The sequence below is a fragment of the Amia ocellicauda genome, chromosome 2 (genome assembly GCF_036373705.1).
Source record: "Amia ocellicauda isolate fAmiCal2 chromosome 2, fAmiCal2.hap1, whole genome shotgun sequence".
Lineage (NCBI taxonomy): Eukaryota > Metazoa > Chordata > Actinopteri > Amiiformes > Amiidae > Amia > Amia ocellicauda.
In genome coordinates this window covers 6,566,144-6,588,350 of record NC_089851.1, presented here as the reverse complement: position 1 = coordinate 6,588,350, position 22,207 = coordinate 6,566,144, and the positions used below count along the sequence as shown (strand labels likewise).

The window sequence follows — 22,207 nt, the reverse complement described above, 5'->3', positions numbered from 1 at the left end:
TCTTTGGATTTGTTTCCTCTGCCAAAATCCTGCAAAACATGCTGTTAATTTAATGTCTTGTTTTTTAGTGGAGAAACTCCTGCACATCTCACTGTTGTTGTCGTACCGTTACAGGCATTTCTGGACTTGCTTTGAAATGGAGAAAGTAATTATAATCTTTTCAGTGTCAGCAAGTTGCAATTCCTTCAATCACTGATTAATGGCTGCCCCAAAATAAATACGTACATAAATATTCTTCACTGTAAAGGGCAAACTGGTAAAATGCTGTCCAAGGCCCCTTCTTTCAGCAACGTCAACTACAATAGCTCCTGATGATATGTCAGAAGTCTCACAATATGGCATGATTTAACAGTAACAAATCAATTTACTGTCAGGACAGAAATATGAATGTGTCAAGTTGAAAGCAAGGCTTTGTTTTCTATTGATAAGACTGCATAACTGAATCAAAATCACAACTTGCACTGTATGTTTGTCTGCCAAATGGTCAGAAAATTGTTCAGTCTCTTGAGAGTTATACCGAAGGTTACATTTCTTTTGTTTGTTTGTTTCCCGAAGGACTTCATGTAATAGTTAAAAACCAATGTGTGTGTCAAGGGCAAATTAATTCAGCTTCAGATGTGGTCTCTAAAAAGGACAGGTCCTGATGCATTTTAAGAATAGGCTAAAGCCCAAAAGAAGTAGTATACTGGGGCTGTTCATACCTACTGTATGTGCCAACTACAATTCAAAATCATGTTTATTACTGACGTATATGGAAAAGCACAACCAATCATTTCTTCACTCAAGAGATCTATGCAAGGATATATCTTTATATATTATATATATATATATATATATATATATATATATATATATATATATATATATATATATATATATATATATATGTGTGTGTGTGTTTTCTCTCAATTGTCATGTGTCTGGAGAACTGTGTTTGCACTGATTCATTATTACATTAATTTGTTGTTTTGTTATTTTACTAGAAGAAATTTGTCAAAACTTCCAGCAGATCATTCTCAAGCATATTTCTATTTTAACTTTAACTTTGACTATTAAAGCCAGGATGGAGCATTATATATGAATGAGAGCGCTGTAATAAAATCATCTTTAATTCTCTGTATCTGGAAGATGTCATTTGGTTGAGTTTGTATCCTTCAGTCTTCAGTCTCTGAGCTCTGACTGCCCCCTACTGGTTAGATAAGAAACACTGCTATCCTTTCCTCAAAGCTGAGAAATGTTAATTTGTGCTTTAGAAAGACTGCACGACATATTAATTGCGTCAGTGACTTTTCATTATCTTCACAGGGTGTCCGAGATCGTGGGATAATATCACCTGCTGGCAGCCTGCTATGATTGGAGAAGTGGTTGTTGTCCACTGCCCACCATTATTTCAAATCATCAACTCTGAGGATGGTAAGCCATCAATTTAAATGTCTGCCTCCCCTGCGTTGGATGCCTTTTGCTTTTATTCTGGGATGATTTCATTATTCACATCATAACTCTTACAGCGCTGCACATGGGAATTCTCTTTTTTCCTGCAGGCACAATTAATTACCCACAGATTACTTGTGCTTGCTAATGGAAACTTTATTAAGTAATTAGGTCAATTACACTAACATAAACAGGGAAATAAAATAATTAAATTGAGAAGTAACTGCGTGTTTGTTTTTGTTTTTCCAATCAAAACAAATCAAAGAAACAGTTACTTTCAGGTCTCTACGTGAATTTGGCTAAGAGTTGTGTTTCATGTGCCTGGTTGTGTATTGATGTTTGTGTGTGTTTATTTATATCTGCAGATTTGAGATTAGAGTTGCAGACATTTTCAAAAACAAAATAGACTACAATTGTGCATTGTTTTGTTTTAAATTTAAGTTATTTACACTAAAAGAGTCACAGTTCAACTCATTGTTCAGCTGAACGTCTTGCAATATGTTATAATGAGGAAGGCAACATCTTGGCAGACAAAACAATAATTGAGTTTTTTGCAGTTTTACAAATTGATCTGAGAATGTATTGAAAAGGACACAATCTCACATTGTATCTAATTCTTACTCCAATTATTAATGTCTATTTTCTCCATTGTGGTTTCCTGTACTGTTGTGAATCAGCACACTGTACGTCTGATGAAAGTTAAGGATTCAATATTGTTAGGGGGTTAGATATCTTCATTAAGGACAATGTTTCTTGTTTTTCAGATATAGGGAAGATTAGCAGGAACTGCACTGAATACGGCTGGTCAGAGCCTTTCCCACATTACTACGACATCTGTTTTGATTTTAATGACAATGCAACTAAACCTGTAAGTATTATCAGCTTTCTTTTAGCATACGACATTGCTTAATGTGTCCTATCATTTACTGTTAAACTTGCATTACTGTGCTATAATAGATAGAGTCACATGGTTAGCACTATATACAAAGACAATGTATCAGTCTTCAATATGTTTTTTTCTTCTTTGGAATTATAGGAAACTACAAGTATGATAGACAACCAATATTATGTATTTCCAATAGTATGAAACATTTGACCTTTGACATTATTAAACTGATAAAAGATTATACAATTGTGATGCCATGTGGGGGTGGACACAGCGTCGAGGCTCGCTGGCAGGGGGGTCTGTGGGGATCAGCTTTTCCAGAGGACACAAACAAAGTGCATCACTCCACGTTTTTCATTGGTCAGTGTCATTTTGAACACACGTTAAATCGAATTGAATCAAACTCGATTTGATTCCAAAAATGGAAACATCACCGTCGCACGACAGTTTCGGAGGCCAGGTGAGACGGACGCACAAATCAGATACATCGTCAGATGCAGTGTGCAACGGCTCCGAGTTGTGTCTGAGAGACGGTAGTTTGATTCTGATGTGTATTTAGTATTTACAAGATGTGAAAATTACAGCTTTTAAATGACATGTAATAAGCTGTAATAATGTTTTAATGGGATCTCGCAGGATATGTATTACGCATCAGTCAAGGCTCTGTACACAGTGGGATACAGCACCTCTTTGGTCTCGCTTACAACAGCGATGGTGATACTCTGTCGCTTCAGGTGAGAAAACCTGTTTTATCCCTTAGCAGGTCCAATAATGATTGTTCATCCATACAGAATGTATTAAAAGATGCTAACATGGTGACATCATGTATGTACAAGAAAGAAGCTTCTTTAGCCTGTGATCTAACCCGTGTGCCGGTAAAGCATTATAATCCATATTAGAAATATAAATATATGATATATCATCTGAGAAGCTCCATCCTACATGTTAAAGTCAGTATGTAAATGTACTGACGTGTATGCTTTTGCTAAGCAATACAAGTCAAGAAGGAAATTTAATAATTCAGGGTACATTTTGAGTGAACACACTGATAACACAATTATCCAGCGCCATGTCACAACCCCAAAGACTCAATTTCAACAATTTCTTTCTTCTTTTAGAAAACTCCACTGCACCAGGAATTTCATTCACATGAACCTGTTTGTGTCTTTCATTCTGCGAGCGATATCAGTGTTCATTAAAGATGGGGTGCTGTATTCTGAAGAGGACACCCAGCACTGCGTTATTCCTTCAGTAAGTACAAAGACAAACAACATGAGATTCAAGTACAATTGTCATTTTTAAAGTACAGCAAAACACACAGATCTTTGACGCAGAAGGTCTACGTTGCTTTCTCATGTAGGACAGCATAAATGGTAATTATCAACCATGCCATTGATACATATTCCATGTAGAATGATGTCTTATAATTCTCAGTTTAAAATTGTGTTTTTTAGCCAGCATATCAATGGGAAATGCTTATTTTGATGATGCAAAATCATTTTCCGGAGCAGAACTGAAATATTTGAGTATTCTGGATGCCGGTAATCTGGATGTAGAGATTTTGGAAAAACAAAACAAAACACATTCACAACATGAGCCCAGAAATGCAACGCAGCTGTCGCTATCGTCTGTGAAATGTGTTTCAAACCCAGAACATAGCGTGTCCTGACTTGAGGATTTGTTTCTGCGCAGGTGGAGTGTAAGGCAGTGATGGTCTTCTTCCATTACTGCGTCATGTCCAACTACTTCTGGCTCTTCATTGAAGGACTGTACCTGTTCACCTTGCTAGTGGAGACCTTCTTTCCAGAGAGGAGATATTTCTATTGGTACACCATTATTGGATGGGGTGAGCCTGCCTTTATCCTTTACATTGCTAGAAAATAAATACTTAAATAGCTAGCTGTGATTTATGTATGTGTTTATACAACATTGTTGAGTTATTTGAGGTCCCAAAGTTTGTTTAGTTATGATTATTATTTATTTTTAACATCTGGAAATTACAGATAGATAACATGGATGTGCTTTTAAAACCGTCAGGTCTAAATCCTTTTACCAGGTTTACCTAATGTCGGCAGAATAGACAACAAAGATATCACACAATGACCTTCACAATGAACTTTGCCTCGTCCTTCGTGTCCTCCATCTGGTTGCCTCTCTGACAATGACAAGCCGATGATCTGCCTCATTATAATTAATTAGTGGGCAAACTGCAAAGCTCATGTTTATGTAACTATGTTTTATATATAGTTCGTTGTTTTGCTTTTGGTTTGTTTTAAGCACAAAACATTTCCATAAAATCTATATCTGTCCTATTTCTCTTTGCAGGGACGCCTACAGTCTGTGTTACAATATGGGCCGTGCTCCGACTTCACTTCGATGACTCTGGGTAAGAAGAGTTTACCAACAAGAAACACGTTTCCGCTCTTATGTACATGTGTTGGTATGTTTAACGCATGTCTCCTGTTGCCATGAAGGATTCTGTTTTATGCCGTACTTGTCTTTAGACATCTGTTTATTTGTACTACTCTCTTTGTGTTAGGCCAACATTTAATAATGTCAAGATGGACAGTGAAGGTTTGTCCGCGCCCTCTGAACAAATGTATTGGTGGCAAATATTATTTGGAGTTACAAAGGATTGAATGGATGTCAAACTAGCATGCAACGTCTGTCCTGTGATTGAAAATCCTCTGCAAGGTTACACTGAATGAGGTTGTTGGTTGGTTCAGTCAAAATACATTTAAAATGATGTCCGTTTCAAAATGTCATTCTATGGAAAAGATTAAAGCAATTGAAACATGTATTTGATCATTCCCAGTGAAAAACAATGACATCCCATGATGGAGGGGTTCCAAATGCCTGGTTCAGCTCCTCAACACATTTTTACATACGGCATCACCCTCTCCATTGCAAAAGGGTTTATGCAGACATATTTAAATATTTACTATAGATATTAATTTTACTCAAAACCCGTTGCCTACTCAGAGATGATTCATTTTGATTGGATTTCGCTAGTATTTCAGAAGGCCTAGCTTCATCTGCAGTTACTACACTCATTTTGATTTAAGTGATCGAAACATGTTATCCTTTGCCAATTCGTTTTTTGGAAGCTACTGTAAAAGAATACCATGGATTTGTTTAATCTTTCCATCCATTTTATTTCATCTTCTATAATATGGATTTGGAATCAATAGGAGGAGCTTATTTTATGTTTTGAATATTTATAGATGCTGGGATATGAATGACAACACTGCCCTCTGGTGGGTCATTAAAGGACCGGTTGTGGCTTCAATTATGGTGAGAAATTCACAAGATAATTACACTTTATAATTAATTATTATTATTATAATTATAATTAATAAATAATTAAGTGGCTCTGGGTATCTGCTAATTAATAATAATAATAATAATAATAATAATAATAATAATAGATCTCTTTTTTATATATTTTTTTGGTCTGTTTCTTGAGGATTTCTTTGACTTGATGTCATTAGCTGTTCTTTGTTTTATTATTCTGTAGGTTTGTGTAAAATATTAAAATCTCGTCTGTTGCTTTCCTTTCAATATATGTGTAACAACAACAGTAACACAATAGCTGGTAATGTTTATTGTTTTCTAGATCAACTTTGTCCTGTTTATTGGAATTATAATTATCCTCGTGCAAAAGCTGCAATCGCCGGACATCGGAGGCAATGAATCAAGTATTTATTTGTAAGTATGACCTTAAAAGCATCCGATTACTGTGTGGAAATACTATAAAACATACACATAGGAAAACCGAAGTTAAAGATGGTTAAATGTATTGATTGAATCTAATGTTACACCTCTCTACATATATCCTTTCGTTATAATAATTAATAACTCTCAGGGATTATCATTGGTTATAAATGATCAGACTAATAATAAAACACCCATTAGTGAGCAATTTGAAAAATCAAATCTGTGTTGCATACTTTGCTAACTATAGTTAAACAGATAACTATTCAGACACATCAATGTAAATCAAAAATGTTTGTTCTCTTTCCATTTTCTTTTCCATAAATGTTCTCACTAAACAGAGGTTAATATCTCTTTGAGTGTAGATCTTGCATGCAAATATTGTATATGTTAAAACAGTTTCCTTCTTTACATTTTACTCTTTAAAGTCTGACTAATAATAATAATAATAATAATAATAATAATAATAATAATTATTATTATTATTATTATTTTATTGTTATTATTATTATTATTATTATTATTATTATTATTATTATTTACAATACAATAGATAATTGTATAACACCTTTATCTTACTGTCAAATGTTAAATGTCAGCCTGAACAAGTGAGTCTTAAACTGGGATTTAAATATAGAAATAGATGCAGATTCGCTGATGGATTTAGGAAGGAAATGCCATATAAAAGCAGCCTGATGGATAAATGACAGGTTAACTAAATTATATGAATGAAGAACACATCTAGGAGTATAAGTTGACAAAAGCGGCTAAGCCATTGCAAGATTTAACAAGTCAATTAAAACATCTGGGGCTGGGATTAAATCAAAACTTCGATGCACCCTAATTTCAAACTACAAAACTGTACTCCGCTGCGGCTTCATTTTAGTAAGATGCATCTCTCTTCTACTCTGAGTTTAGATTTAATTCGACCCTGGGAGACAGTGTAATTGACTGAAAAAATGTCTTCTGTTGCTTTAGTTTTAGTAAGAAATCAAGCAACAGTGAGTTCAGAACTAACTGTAGTTTTTAAATGACAGATTAAGGCCAACCCCCAAGTGAAGAGTTACACCAGGCAATACATGAGAAAATAAAAGCATCACCCAGATTATATAGCCTGTTCACTATAGTCCCGCATGGGCCTTATTTTAATCAATTATTCACATTTACAGTGAATGAATCAGAGCGTTATTTTATTAATTCCATCAATGGAAGGCATTTACTGTGCAGCAGGAACAGTTCTGACGAGTCCCATAGTTTCCTAAATCTTTCTTGACTGGTGTATTTGTGGTTACGGAGCAAAGAATGGCAGGTTTTTCCGGGTTCATTACTCAGAAGTTGTGGTTCAATACTGAGCAGGCCTTGTTATAGAAAGTAAGAGAGGATGTTATTGGGATTTAGTTCGTAGTTATTTTGTTGCCATGTTCAGAGAAAATCAATGGCGCCCTGCGTTTAACTGGCAGGGCTACGGTGGATCTTGACAGTCCTCCAAATTCAATCTTTGAAGGAAAACAAAATATCCAGAAAGCAGCACAAAGTACATACCCACAGTGCCTCAGCAGCACAAATTGACGCAATGTTAGAAAGGCAAAATGTCTATGGGATTCTTCTTCACCAGTGCGGTGCCATGCTGAGCCCATATACATGTGTTTTGACAGCACATGATCCTGCTTGTAATAAAACAGCTTTGTCTTAAGCATTTTATGTTCTCGTGGCCTGTTTTATGTCTTTGCTTCATAATGCACACTGTTCAAATTCCCCTTTGAGATACACCTCCTGGGCAAGTCATATGAAATGAATGTACAATAAATACTCCCTAAGATGAACACATTACATTGACCAATAGGGGGAGACACCGTGCCATCTATTTCTCTTGGAAAGAAATTACCCAGTTGCTTTTAGCATCTCTTATATTACGGATTATACATTTTTATTAGATTATGGTGTTCATTGGAGTGTTAAGTAAATTCCTATATTCTTGTTTCTGTGGATCCTGTCACAATAGCTTAATTTATGAATGACATATGTCAAATGGTTTGTGGAGATTTATTTATTTATTTATTTTGTCTAAATTAATTTCTGTATTTTCATAAACATTCAGGGAAAATGAAAAGTATAATTCAGTATGATTTACATTGATCATATTCTTTAACCACACTATGGGATTTAAAAGGCCTATGATTATTATTATTATTATTATTATTATTATTATTATTATTATTATTATTATTATTATTAATAATATTATATTTCTTAGCAGATGCCCTTATCCATGGAGGCTTAAAATTGTTAAAATATATCACATAAATGTGTGAGCTCAATAACTCCACACTGCATAGACCCTTATGACCTGGCACTTTGATTATACCTTGTAATTAAAAAATAATTTCTAATCTAAAAAGGGTATACAAAGGTTTGAAGTTATGAACTGATGACACGTGTAACACAAAATACAGATTTTAAAAATGCCAATTCTATACATTACTAATCTCTCTGAAAACATTCTGGGACACAGCAAAGCATGTTGGTCTACACTGTAATGAAACTTGTTGGATTTCAGTTTTCCTATGTGTATAGTTTCAAAGGTGTGCAATTTAAACTATTGTTTTATGTGTTTTCCACAATAAATGTGTTTATTTCGATGTGAAAATTCAATGTACTCATTTGATAATGAAGTGTTGTTTATCAATACACTGATGATCTTCAATGATATACATGGTGTTTAGTATTTGTGACCATATTGAAGTCTCTGTAGTGTAATATTTAGATACGCTCTCATTTTATTCCTTTATTCTTTTTTAATATTATTATTTCTCATTATAATGCCGGTTTTTAAAGCTTATGATAAATCTTCCATTAGGAAATGTCAAGACATGCATACCTTGACCATTTAACATTTCAATTCATACAAGGATATATCACATCCTATATAGATTATTATGGTTAACGAACTGAGGAACAGTTAAGGATATTTGTATTTGTTTTGACTGATCTACATTTTCCACCATTTCAAAAATCCATTACAGGATGGAAAATATCTTCCATCATTCAACCATTGTTGCATGTTTTCTTTATATTGCATTGGAATATATGCAAAAGTAGAAAACCATGTAATTAAATAAAACACATAAAACTGAGCTGTTCTTGTCAAAGGCTATTCTCCAAAGCAAACGTTTCTCCACTTTTTCTAACAGTAAAATATAAAATACTATTATTATTATACCCCTTGCTAGCACTTCAAATATTTGCCATCTTTATTCAAATGCTTGTGTCTTTTTATCAGACAAATTATGCTGTGCACAATTATTAAACAAACAACGACAAACTACTCAACATCAGTAATACAATCATTGGTTAATCTTAAATCAGCTCCAGCCAGTAACTCATTGGCATCTTGTGGGAAAGAAGGGAGAAACATGGGTTGGATCGTAGGAATCACTTTCCATATTCACAAGATATTGTAATGCATATTAACTTGTGTTTTGATAAGCAACACTCCTATACAGCATAAAGCACGAGTGGATTTGCAAAATGATAAAGAGTGCCATTGTGCGTAGTCCTTGTCTTGCTGCAAGCACCCAGATATGTAGAAAGAATACAATAGCCCCATTTACAAGGAAAACTCTGGACACAACATGGACTCCTAATGTCAGTATATATAGCTACGGCCCTAACATACCATATTGTGAAGTTTATATTAAAATGGCTAATGTAATACAACATCTTAATTATTTTTCCTCAGAAGCACATTATTATTATTATAGCACATCTGTGATGTTCACATCAAGATTTTGAACATTCTGGCTTATTGTACAGGAAAACAGGTTTGAGAAATACTCTTTCTTGAACAGATGAAGTAAACATTTGTGTTTTTGGTTTTCATTATTGAGATTTTGGTTTGTTTATTGATCTTGGTGAACCCCCATCAATGTCAGCCATGACTTCCAAAATGAATACGATGTGGTCTTTGCAACAGAAGGTCTTTTCGAGGCAGGTTGTGAGTGTGAAGGCCTGCTGCTTCCAAGGAGATGGTCAGAGGATTAATGCCACTGCCAAAAACACAGCGGGAGCAGATTGGACAGTGAGGCGGGTAACTCTGAAAATGTCTGTGAGGAACGTAGAAACCTGCGCAAGTAGTTGCCTCAAAATCCAGGAAGTGTTGAAGAAAAATGGAGAAGCAGGAAGAGCTGAAGCAAGCAGAGTAGGAGTTTAAACACTAAAACTCAATGGATGCTGCTCTTTACAATTATCACATACATATTACCAGGGGCAGACTGGGACCAAAAAACGGCCCCGGACTTTTACCCACACTGAGGAGAGTGGGGGCGGCTGCTGGCGAAGTGGGGGTATGCCGGTGAACTGCGGTCCGGGGGTAGGGCGGGGTCCTGGGGAAGTGCAGTCCGCGAATCCACGGGGGAATCAACTGGCCCACCGAAGTAAAAAATGGACCGGCCCTTCTGGCATTTGCCAGAATTGCCAGATGGCCAGTCCGCCTATGCATATTACTGATTATATTATTTTATTTTATTTTGATCTAATCAAAACTCCGATCTACCCATGAATAGCAAATTACACACCTAACGTTTTGTCAGAAATCACTTCCTACTTTCTAATGAATTGCAACAGACATGATCGAGCATGCATTTGTAATATGCGATTTATGGGTAGACCAAAGTTTTGATTTAGTTAAGGCCTTTATCTTATTTTGTTTAGTTTAACTTTATTGTTTATAAAACTATGGGATGTGGTGCATTCTACAGTAAGTGCTTAATTGATGCAAAATGAATCACCAGGGAATCCCTGGAAATTAGTTTTCCCGATATTGTTATTTTTGCTTTTTTTGCTTTTTTGTTTTTCCTGTACATATAAGAATATTGATTGATCCATACTATTGTTAACCAAGGTATTCAAGGATGGACACTAATGATAATAATGACCATATTCAATTCAGTAGATTTTCATACAGATGTATTTATACTAGCCAACTAACTAATTACGGTGTTAATCCTGCATTAGCATTCTGCAGATCCAGAAAAAAATTAGATATTTAGAAAGCAAAAGATAAGTTCAATAAATGCCACCTATTATTATTATTATTATTATTATTATTATTATTATTATTATTATTATTATTCATAGTAATAATAATAATATTGTTTGTAAATGGGGCTGGAGTGTTTTAGAATATATTAATAGAAAAGGGTAATAATTCTGACATCTTGGCAATTTCTCCCAAATTCTTATCCAACCTTTGCAATGTCATTTGCAGCTTGCAGCATAACAAAACATCTGATACCATGCAACAAGCATGTTAACAGTGCCGTGTATTTTCCTCCATTTGCAGCGTGCTGTTTATTAATTTTTTTCAGTAATGCCAAACAATTGTTGTAGCGTTTCATTTTTGAAAACTTGTCTGAGCTTCTCCAACACCATGCTTCCCTTAAATATAATTTGCCCCAAACGTTTTTGTGTTTTATTTCAGCATACCCGCTTATTGTGTCGTCTTGTGTGTTTTTGGTTGTTTGTCATGTCTTAAGTAAATCGCTAATATTTTTTAATTTAAAACAACCTGATTTTGATATGCAACAGACCAGTGATTATTTGTCCATTATTGCTCTCCTAATTTTGCTTTGCTTAGCGTTGTTTTCTTTCCGTTCATTCGATGTATCATTTTGCAAGTGTTTTAACTGTAATCTGAGATACCTTTCAAGACTATGTATTACCCTGAAATATGTTAACCTTGTCATATTTAGCAGCTGCGTTCAGAAATGCTACTGTAAGCCTAAGAGGGCTAACCATCATTCTTGCAAGATGTCAGAACTATCTACCATTACTCTGTAAGTGGACATACTTGCATTAGTGTTTTTGTGAAGCATGAACATGTAGCTTTTCCAATTGACCATTTCCCATAATCACATTTTATAAGCATTGTGTTCTCTGCTTTATAATGCTACCCATTCAAAAAAGACAAAGGAGATACTTTGGGCACTGTAGGCAACAACTACAGGATTTAACAATTAGAGGAACAGTGTTATTCATAGGTGCTGTCTGCTGTCTTGATGCATATCATTGGCATTTCAGTCCTGGAGGAGCCCCTACCCTACTGGCTTTTGCTCCAACCAAGCTCTCAATTACTTAATTGAACCCTTAATTGAAGTAATAATTTGCTTACACTTGATTTTTAAAATTTTGATATAAAGTTGGTTCCTTAATAAAATAATAAGTTCCTTATACAATTTTAACTTAAAAATCCTACTGTTTAAAATAATTAAAAGGCTCTGCTTTAGGAAATTATTAGTTACATTAAGTGCTCAATTAAGTAATTGAGAGCTTGGTTGGAACATAAACAAGCAGAGATGGGGCTCCTCCAGACCAGTGTTGGGAACCACTGCTCTAACAGGTTTGGTCAACCAAAGAGTGCATTATGACACATAGTATTGAACTTAGCATCGTTCTTTTGCCTTTGAAAATGACAGCTGATTGAAAGGAAATACAAAGGAAGGCCCTCAATAGCCTGAATCTGGAAGTTCAGGGTTTTACTATCACCAGCTTGGTAAAATATCTTGCAACTGGAAACTGTTGCTGGGAGGTCCCAGTTGGTGTTAGTAAGTGTCTGAGCACTTGGGCTGACTGTATCCTTGGCTGCGATCCTCAGGGAGCAGATGTTGCCCATGGGTGCTGCGCTGCTCCTGCTGTTGGTACTAGAGTTGTTGTAATGTGAGTTGTCGTCTAGGAACATTGTGTGAGAAGAAGCTGTTGACTGGGCTTATGGAGCTCTGTGATTTCTGTCTGACATGAGTCAGTGTGAACAAGCTGTAGGTAGTATATATATATGTAAAACTTTCTCGTCGGATAAATCATTTAAAAACATACATAAATCATTCAGTAATTCAAAGCGTGATCAGACATTTCCAGAACACATACAAAGAGATATATTATCTTGCTCCTTTGAAACTGCTACTTCTGCAGACACCTTTCACAGCCTAAGATAACAGAGACACTACAGATTATCAGGATCAGACCAGCTGATCTGGACAATGAGAATCTGATTTAGGTGAGTGTCTCTGCAGAAGGAGAATTATGTTTTTAGTTTTTAATTAACAAGGGAAGTTAAAGGTGAATTACAAGTAAAGAATTGGTAATAACCCATCACATTTGTGCACAAATGCAAAAAACAAGAACTGTTAGTTATGTTAACTAGTTTAGCAGCTCTAAAAGGACACTGTACTTGTAATACAGGCAATATGGTCAGATCTCTAGAGCCCACAGTCAAACATGGAGGTGTTGACATGAAGTTTTGGGCTTGTTTTATTCTGGTATTAAAAACAGATTATATAAAAACAGAAGCCCCCAATAAGAGCCACATCAATCACCAATGCCATACTGTATCCTCAGGAAGTTGACTTGTGGAGAAGTGTTTGTTTTAAAGCATGATAAAACCCCTAACCACACAGTAAAATGAAACCTGAATTACTATAAGTAAATACTCTGATTTTACACTGATGCAATAACCACCCGGTGGGCCTGACATTTACAAACTGTATGATGTGCTGGAGAGCTCTGGGGGAGGTTAGGACTGAAGAGAAAAATCTTGAAAATTACCTTAATATGTATATATACACACACAGCTGCAACAATTAAAATTGTATATATGTGTATATTTGCCCCCCTAATTCTGAAACTAAATCTAGTCGTTTTGTCCAAACTCTAGTTTTGTGAGTAGGTTTTTTATATATTATTGTTTCATTTTTTGTTTGTTTTGTTTTCCAACACTATCTGTTCATCACCTCACCTTAAAAATCAAACACTTTATTAAAAATCAAAAATGGTGTGTTTAACATGCAAAGCTAGAGGGAAGCAGTGAACATAGTCAAGTGTACAGTACATTACAATTTACCACAGCAAGTGATGTGAATTGGAAAAAAAAGGATTGTAGACTGAATTGCATACAATTGCTCAGCACAGAGATGCTGAAAATCCCCCTGAGGATTTGTAAAATCTTTGCTATTATAAAGACAGAGGAGTAACTGATTTTCTACTCAAAACTTGCAATTCCACTGATAGCACAGATGTCAGAATCATGTGTTCAAGAATTTTCTGTATTAATATATTTCTTAATATATTTCGTATTTATTATTTGATGTGTTATTTATTCACACGGGACATGAATTGGATGTCGCCTTATTATTTTTGTTATTTTTGTTATCCATATTATTAATTCATTACCAGCTGTTAAAATTACTTTATTACTTAATGTAAACTATAACATGTAAATAAGTGTAATCTACATGGTGGGGCATCTTATTAAAGAAAGAAAGAAACAAATATGTTTCTATTTTGTAGATGAAGTTAATACAAATTCTAATACATTTTCTGACTGAAATACAATCCAGAGAAACTATTTATAAACGTGTGACCTTAAAAGTGTAATATCATAAAATGTGCTCCGTGAATGTTCATATATGTTATCCCATTGTTCTCTATCATGTCTTTATATATACATCTCTGTCCCTCTTCCATATTGTTATTTGTAATCATCTTCTGGAGTTGTTGAACAACTGTATTTCACGAATCCTTTGTTTACTATAAGCTCTAGCATTACAAGTAATCATAGTGTATTCTCTGAATATGTACGTGTCAGTGATATATCTCCTCTGGATTTTTAATGGCATTATATTGTTCTAAACCTGGACAGATATAATTAAACCTGTGTAGTATAACTCATTCAAATGGTTACCGATTACCTGACAATGATTCAATTGAACCCTTTAAATGTACATTATTTTTACATGCTAAATGTGTAAATGTTTCAGTGGCCACTGTGTTTATGTGCCTGTGTTACTCCCCTAGACTGAAAAGTGTGTACGGAGAAAGTGGCCTGATTTGGCACTGGCCTGGTCTCTCCCAGGTATAACCAAGATGGTGGTGTCACAGCATGTATTACATAAATATAATGCATTTAGGAATACATTATAAAAGAAAAAATGGAAAAAGAAAAAAGAAGGCACCCCATTTTGGATTGTAATTAGAAACAAATCCAGTGTTTTAATACACATAGTGCAGATAAACATAAATGAATGAAGAAAGAAAAAGAGTGGGAAAGAAAAATTGTTTTATAATTACAGCTGTCTACGTGATGAAACAGTTTACATTAGAGGAGAGGACAATCAGATTACACAGCAATTAACAAAGGCTTTAATACAAGAGGCACGGAAAAAAATAGGTTCAGTCTCCCGGCGCGTCGGCCAGTGTTTAAGAATAATTAGAATAATAATAAGAATAATTAGGTTTAAAAGCCACTAATGACGAGTTATCTGTTTGACAGGAGGCTGGCGCGCTCCACACTGCTGTTGATCCCCTTGTTTGGAATTCACTACACAGTGTTTGCCTTCTCTCCTGAAGACGTCAGTCAGAGAGAGAGGCTTGTCTTTGAACTAGGCCTTGGATCTTTCCAGGTAATAAAAAAATATAGATTTATTGTGTTTTATTGTTTTATTGTTTGTGTGGAGGTGTATGGTACTGTGGATCTAAATTGGCATGTGGAAAACAATTATTTTGGCAGAATGAGACACACATTAAAACTGTGCTTTAATATCTGTACATACTGAATTGCATGCCAGTATGGTGTAGAGGTCATAATGAATGATTTTGTAATTCTCAATTTGATCTATAACTATAATCATAGAGACTGAAAATCAGCAGACCCGGGTCAGGTCTGTTGTGTGTCAGAGCCCCTGTGGGATGTTCAGGGTCATCCACTGCAAATTGGTAATATTGTCTTATCCTTGTACTGTCTCCCACACAAATACATTGTGCTCTGTATTCTGCAATCACACAAATAAATGTGTGCTGCGCAATTCTGAGGAGATGGACTCTAAGTAGGGACCCGGAAAAATTCACGGATTTTGTGAATTTGACGGCTTCACGTGATTATTATTTTGAGTATAAAATTATGCATTATTCCTCACTTTCCTTGTTTATTAAAAATTCAAATGCATCAGTATGGGTCATGAGATCAATGTCAGCAAAGATCCTCAATCTTTTGGTGTAATTTAATTACAGCAACAGGTTAAACAACCCACTCCGGAAATTAGGAATCACAAGCAGCGGCTGTTACTGACTGACCCACATATCTATACAACACGGTTAGATTTTCTGATCCACAATAAGGCTCTGTCTTGAATGTCTCCTCTCTGCCACTGGGTGTAGTCCCCATTTTCACGTATAACTGTACAGCAGAAGTCAAGGCATGCAAACATAGGTGTTGTTTTATTTAATATAGCACACTTTGCTTTCTCTGTCCCTTTAGGGTTTTGTTGTTGCAGTCCTGTACTGCTTTCTAAATGGAGAGGTAAGTTCAACCAATCCCTTGGTGTATTGTAAAATGTGTTTTATGGATATTAAACTGCTGGCATTCAACTTGGTGTCAAGCTATGTAATATTGGTAATATCTATAATTTTTCACTATTAGGTCATTTGAAATAACCTTTTTTTTGGAAGTAACAGCCTATATATTTGCCTAACGTGAAATATATTTGTAATTGATTTGATTTTCATTTTACAGAGGCTATATAGTTCCATTATTTTATTCAGATGGATTGCAATTTTTGTATATATATTACACAGTCTTAAAAAATACATTTAATGCAACTTTGGACAGGGGTTGCAAATTAGCCTTGGCTAGAAACCCTGTATGCAGTGCATCTCTTCTGTGTTTTTAACCTGCAACAATGTATACTGCATTGCCCATGATAAATACATACATGAATTAAACCCACAGGGGGGTTAAGGTCTACACACAGTCTTTCTTTTAATTCCCAGCAGTGGTGTCTACGTGCATTCCTGTTAAAACATGTAATCGTTTTTTTTTTCTTTCTAGGATATATGTAGAGTTCAGGTTGTGTAACTGTAACCCAGCGTGCACCTTTACAGCTAAGTACATTAAAAAATGACCTTTTCAAGTTTCTCCCTAAAGGTGCAGTCGGAAATAAAGAGGAAATGGAGGAGCTGGACAGTCAACCGGTACTTTGTTGTGGATTTGAAACATCGTCATCCGTCGCTAGCAAGCAGCGGAGTGAACGGGGGGACGCAGCTGTCCATTCTGAGCAAGAGCAGCTCTCAGATTCGGATGTCGAGCATAAATGCGGAGAACCTGGTGACATGAAGTGCTAGGTGACCTCTGTCTGAGTCCCGTGAGAAGTACAAGCAGGCGGCACCACATTCCTGGTGCCTCAGAGTGAAAATGACAAAAGAATAAAAGGAAAGCATGGATATTTCTTGTATATACCATACTACTGAAAGATGCATCTCATTTTATGGAAGTGTGTATATCTGATCATTCATTGAATTGTAGGCAACTCACATTGTGTTGGTGTGTATGCTGTTGTCATGAAACTCGAGCTCAAACTCTCCTCCGGTGAGGAATCAAAACATCCTGACACATATTTAAATGAAGTGAAGTGCACCGACGAAAAAATAATCACGTTTCTGCTAAAATATTTCAAAAAATGATATCATCAAGTTGCTTTGATGTTGCCTGCAGAGACAGGAACGTGGCTGGAGTGGAACACTTGTAAATAATCATTCCTCTTCTGTAATTGGCTAATTAAAGGCGTCCATTAAATTCATGAATCAATTTATGAAAAGTTAACTGGGGCACTTTGCGAGATTGATCAGGTAAAAGGAGAGCTTTACCACACCAGTACAATCCCATTACCACTGCAGGTAAATGCGCAATCTGGACACTTCAGCAATCGTATGAACGGTTAAAGACTTTAGTATGAGCTAAACGATAACAAAGGGTCTGTTTGGCAAAGAGGCAGGAGGGAGAATTCACAAGAGGTGAAAAGTGTGTCAGAAAGATGTTAAAAGCGAGAAGGATCTCACTGTGATTAAGAAGGTCGATATTTTTTACAGTACATCAACAACAGGCGTTACATTTTATGTAGAGACCAAAAAATCATAGAGAAGAAGAGGGGTTTAGATCATGTAAACTAAGTACACATGAGAGTAGGCTATGTCAAAGCAGATGGATCTGCCAATACAAAAATTCCAAAAACAAGTTGCAACCGGCATTATAAGCCAAACACATGAAAACTGTCATATTGCTCAGTGCTGAAGCAGCCAATACCTTAGCACCTCCAGAATGTAATTGGACAGAATTATATAAAAGACTTATATGAAAACGTAGCTTGAGTTTTTTATTTTTTTATTTTGAAAAGTATTTATGCTTCTAGTTACAAATAGATATAATCACAGGCAATGTAAACAACAACAAAAAACAAAAGACTTATGAATGAGTATCATGTCTATATTTCATCATCATCATCATCATCATCATCAGCCTATATCGATCCACTGCTGGATGAAGGCTTCCCAAAATGTTTCCTCTTGTTTCGCTCTATAGCTTCTCTTTTCCATGTCACGCCTGTAAAGTTTATTATTTAATCTTCCTTTCTTTTATATGGGCTTCTTCTAGGTCTTATATTAGTATTTTTTTGGTAGATTTATTCAGTGAAATTCATGTAAAACTCTGATCTTACCTTGAAAAATGCTACTGGAGTCCAATCTGTAGAGTCTTCATTTTAGTGTTTCTAAACTAAATGTGTGTGTGTGTGTCCATTTAAATTATGCAAGTGAAGTTTCTGTGTAGATGTGTGTTTAATAGCTGATGAAATAGTCTCTTGAATTGCTTTACAGGGCATTACTTTTTTCCAAGAAAAAAGTTGTACTTTAGTACTTCAGGCAAAGGATTTTATTAATTTGCTTTGCTGGTTTGCCATATATTTTACATGGATAATTGCAAGACTTTTCATGAGTATTTATTTAGCTATAAATTAAATCCTGACATATTACTACTTATTTGAAATCTTTAAACTGGAAGAATTTATAAGAACAAACCAGATTTATACAAAAGCCATTAGATCAATGCTTTAGTTTAAAGCACTCCAAAGATAAAGTTTCAAGTTGCTCCATAATTTCTCCAAATCTCTGGTATCTATTAATTTGCAAAGGCGGTAGAAAACTCACAACTGATGTCACTGCAGATTTTCCTTTTTAAAGATTATTCTTTGAAGATCTGCATTTTATTTTTAGATTTTCAAAAATTTCAGTTCCCAAAGTGCCTTTTGGTGAAAATAATACAAAACAGTATTCATTTGTCTAAATCAGAGAGGATTAAAACAATATTTGTGTTTCTGGAATAAAGAAGTATTAAGCTGTTATATAAAACATCCTTATGTATAACAAAAGTGCTTTTCTTATGTTTCTTCAATACAATAAACCAAGAGGCCTTTACAGTATTTTAGCTCATTTTGGTTGTAGCTCAAGAACTTTACCTTTGACCCTATATATCTTTTTGAAACTAAAACTGATGGAACTTTTTTGACCCAGGTCATACTTTATAGGACATTTCTATATCTTCAGCATTTCATGCCATTCCATATAGGTCTAACACACTATAATACTACTAATAAACTGTACTTATTTATCAACTATATGTAAATAATAAATATGAATTATTGAACTAGTACATCTTCTAGCAAGTAGTAGTAAAGACTCTAGATAATTGTACAGAGTTAAGACCAGAGCTGTCAATATCTGTAAACTAAAAATAATCTCTAAACATTTAAACTATATCAATGGATTAACATGCAAGATTCACATTCACAGGCTTGCTTGCCCTTTCTGAACTGTAATTTAGCTGTAAACTTTACTAGTACTGACTAAGGTTAGTCAGTAATCTTCAGTAAGATATAACTGATAAGTAAGTATAATTTAATAAACATAACTTATTTTTTTTAAGCTAAATGAATTGGGGATTTTATTTTTCAATTGAAGACTGAATCACATTGTTTCAAATGGAAGGTGATAATCCTTTTGCTTTATATTGGTACACATTGCCAGTGTTTGAAGGTTTTATAGTGATAGACTAAAAACATGAATATGATCTTTGTCAATCCTGATATTTGCCCGTCTATGTCTATACATCACATTGAAGACTAAAGAAAAAAAATGAAAGCAGCCGTCTTGCATGGTCAAAACACATCTGCAATTGTAAATCTTAAACAAATACCTAAGCCAACTTGTGAAGCATTCAGATGTGCCTCATATGCTAATGATACATTATGTAACACTTAAAAAAGCTTTAAACATGTATTATAACTTTATTAACGCAGACCACGATGATCCTAATATATCATAAAGAACAGTTTTTTCAGGCTATCAGTGTACAAATGCCAAGCACAGAAATATGCAGTGTCTAGCACTACCCTCCAGGCACTGTTCAGTTGCTTGTTGTGTTTTATTTTGGGGTCTGGATGCTTTCAGCCTTTATTTCTGATGTCTCTACCTGCTGTAATTAGAGCAGCTTAACTCTGTGTCTTTATTATATCTCGCTTTTCTGATCGTGATGAAATTGGCACTTATACTTTAAAGCTAGCATTGTAAAAGACTGCTTGATCTGTCCTGTGTGGCAGCTGTATTCACTCAACACAGCTTATGAGAATAAAATGCATCCTTCAGTCTGGAGACGTGCCTGCTGTTATGTTTAGCAAATGCAAAGCAGAACAAGCAAGAAACAATTCACAACAAAGTGAATTCATTATACTAGCTTTACAATGGACACTTCTTCTGATATCTTAAATCTTTCTTTAATTATTAACCACCCAACTGGTCACAGTTAACTTCTTTCCCAAGAGTTTGACAGTTATTGGATAAAACGTACCACATCTGACCTTGTACAACAGCTATATAGGTCTCCGTCAACAAACCTCATATGTATGGAGTTATTTAAAGCCCTTTGTTTTGTTTTGTCAGATAGGGTTTTCGGAAGCAATAAAGGCTGAAAGTCTGCAGCCCTCTTTATCTGGAATGTGCATTTTGCAAGGAAAACGCTACTTATTTGTATTGTATTTAGTATATATTCTCACAACCTATAAAACCAGTATTCTGTAAACAAAGATCTCAGTATTGTTTCTGTTAGGAATCTTCCTTACAGTTACATTTTCCTGTTGCGTTCAAAGATCCCACTTACATTTCTGCAAGCAAACATGTGTTAAACATTTTTCTGATGATGATTGAAAGGTTGAGAAGAAGTTAAAAAATATATATATGTGAGAACCTTTGCTTGAATACATACTATCTACCGTTTGCAGATTATAATTCCTGTATTTGATGGCAGCCTCTTTGTGCCTATTGCAAATGCACCATGAGGTCCTGTATTTTTAATTGACAATTTGCCGGTGGGTAAATGTCTTGCAGTGGCTTGGGCCTAAGTATAAGTAACGTTTTCTGTGCAATACAATAATCAACGATTACAAGGAAATTAACGTTACACTAGTAACTCTGCCTGAACAAGTGTTGTAAGAAATGCTGTAACTGTAGAATGAATAAACAGCCAGGTAGCCAATCGTTATCATACCTTCTGTAAAAGCCTATAAATCTGACATTTAGGGTGTTTGGAGGAGTAATCACAATGTTCATCAAAAAGTACAAAGAGAATCTAAGCACAGTAATTAACATCTTACACAAATATCTGTTGAACCTAATTTTGATAGAGAATTGTAATGATATTTCAGTATAAAAGAGTTCAATACAGAACTGGGTCAGGTCAAATTCACAATCTGTGTTTAATAAGCCACAACGCATGTGGACTATCTGATGTATAGTTTAGTTATTATTTTTGTCTGCTTCTCATAGCTACACATTTTTAGTGAGAATTAATCACATTTAACTGGTTTAGTGTTAGTTTCACTTCACACCCATTGCATTGCACTAATCCATTCTCAAAACTAAGAAAAAAAAAATACATACTATATATATATATATATATATATATATATATATGTATTTTTTTTATTAGATAACATGTCTTCAGAGGCTTTCAATATTGATATAAAAAACAGTGACTGTTTTTCCTTATTCAGTTTGCTGAAATGCAGTGGTATCAACACTGAAGTAGTGGTTTTAGTAGTATATGTTTTTATTTTTATGTTTAAAAAGCTATTGTGGCTGTGCACAATGAGTTTAGAGATTACTTACTGATGAAAAACAACTTTAATCTTAATATTGCCGTATTTTCTAAATGGATTGGTAATAGATGCAAGTGAATAGAAGTATCTATCTGCTCTGTGCTTAAAATATATTTCCTTTGTTATAATGTTGTAAATGTACAGCTTA

At 34.8% G+C, this 22,207-nt stretch overlaps 1 protein-coding gene across 2 annotated transcripts in view; it reads left to right on the top strand.

Annotated features, from left to right (window-relative positions):
* LOC136763265 (pituitary adenylate cyclase-activating polypeptide type I receptor-like) overlaps positions 1 to 21,835 on the top strand; it is a 64,902-nt gene extending 43,067 nt beyond the window's left edge. Inside the window, exons 4-14 of one of the 2 annotated variants that reach the window (XM_066717148.1) lie at positions 1,306 to 1,413; positions 2,196 to 2,299; positions 2,954 to 3,051; positions 3,436 to 3,568; positions 4,010 to 4,163; positions 4,643 to 4,703; positions 5,542 to 5,611; positions 5,934 to 6,025; positions 15,354 to 15,483; positions 16,338 to 16,379; positions 17,004 to 21,835. In XM_066717148.1, the coding sequence (XP_066573245.1) occupies positions 1,306 to 1,413; positions 2,196 to 2,299; positions 2,954 to 3,051; positions 3,436 to 3,568; positions 4,010 to 4,163; positions 4,643 to 4,703; positions 5,542 to 5,611; positions 5,934 to 6,025; positions 15,354 to 15,483; positions 16,338 to 16,379; positions 17,004 to 17,192 (1,181 nt within the window). In that variant the 3' untranslated portion in view covers positions 17,193 to 21,835. Of the gene's footprint in view, positions 1 to 1,305; positions 1,414 to 2,195; positions 2,300 to 2,953; positions 3,052 to 3,435; positions 3,569 to 4,009; positions 4,164 to 4,642; positions 4,704 to 5,541; positions 5,612 to 5,933; positions 6,026 to 15,353; positions 15,484 to 16,337; positions 16,380 to 16,990 lie in introns of both variants that reach the window. The other variant, XM_066717139.1, reaches the window with a different exon arrangement.
* The last annotated feature ends 372 nt before the right edge of the window (positions 21,836 to 22,207 follow it).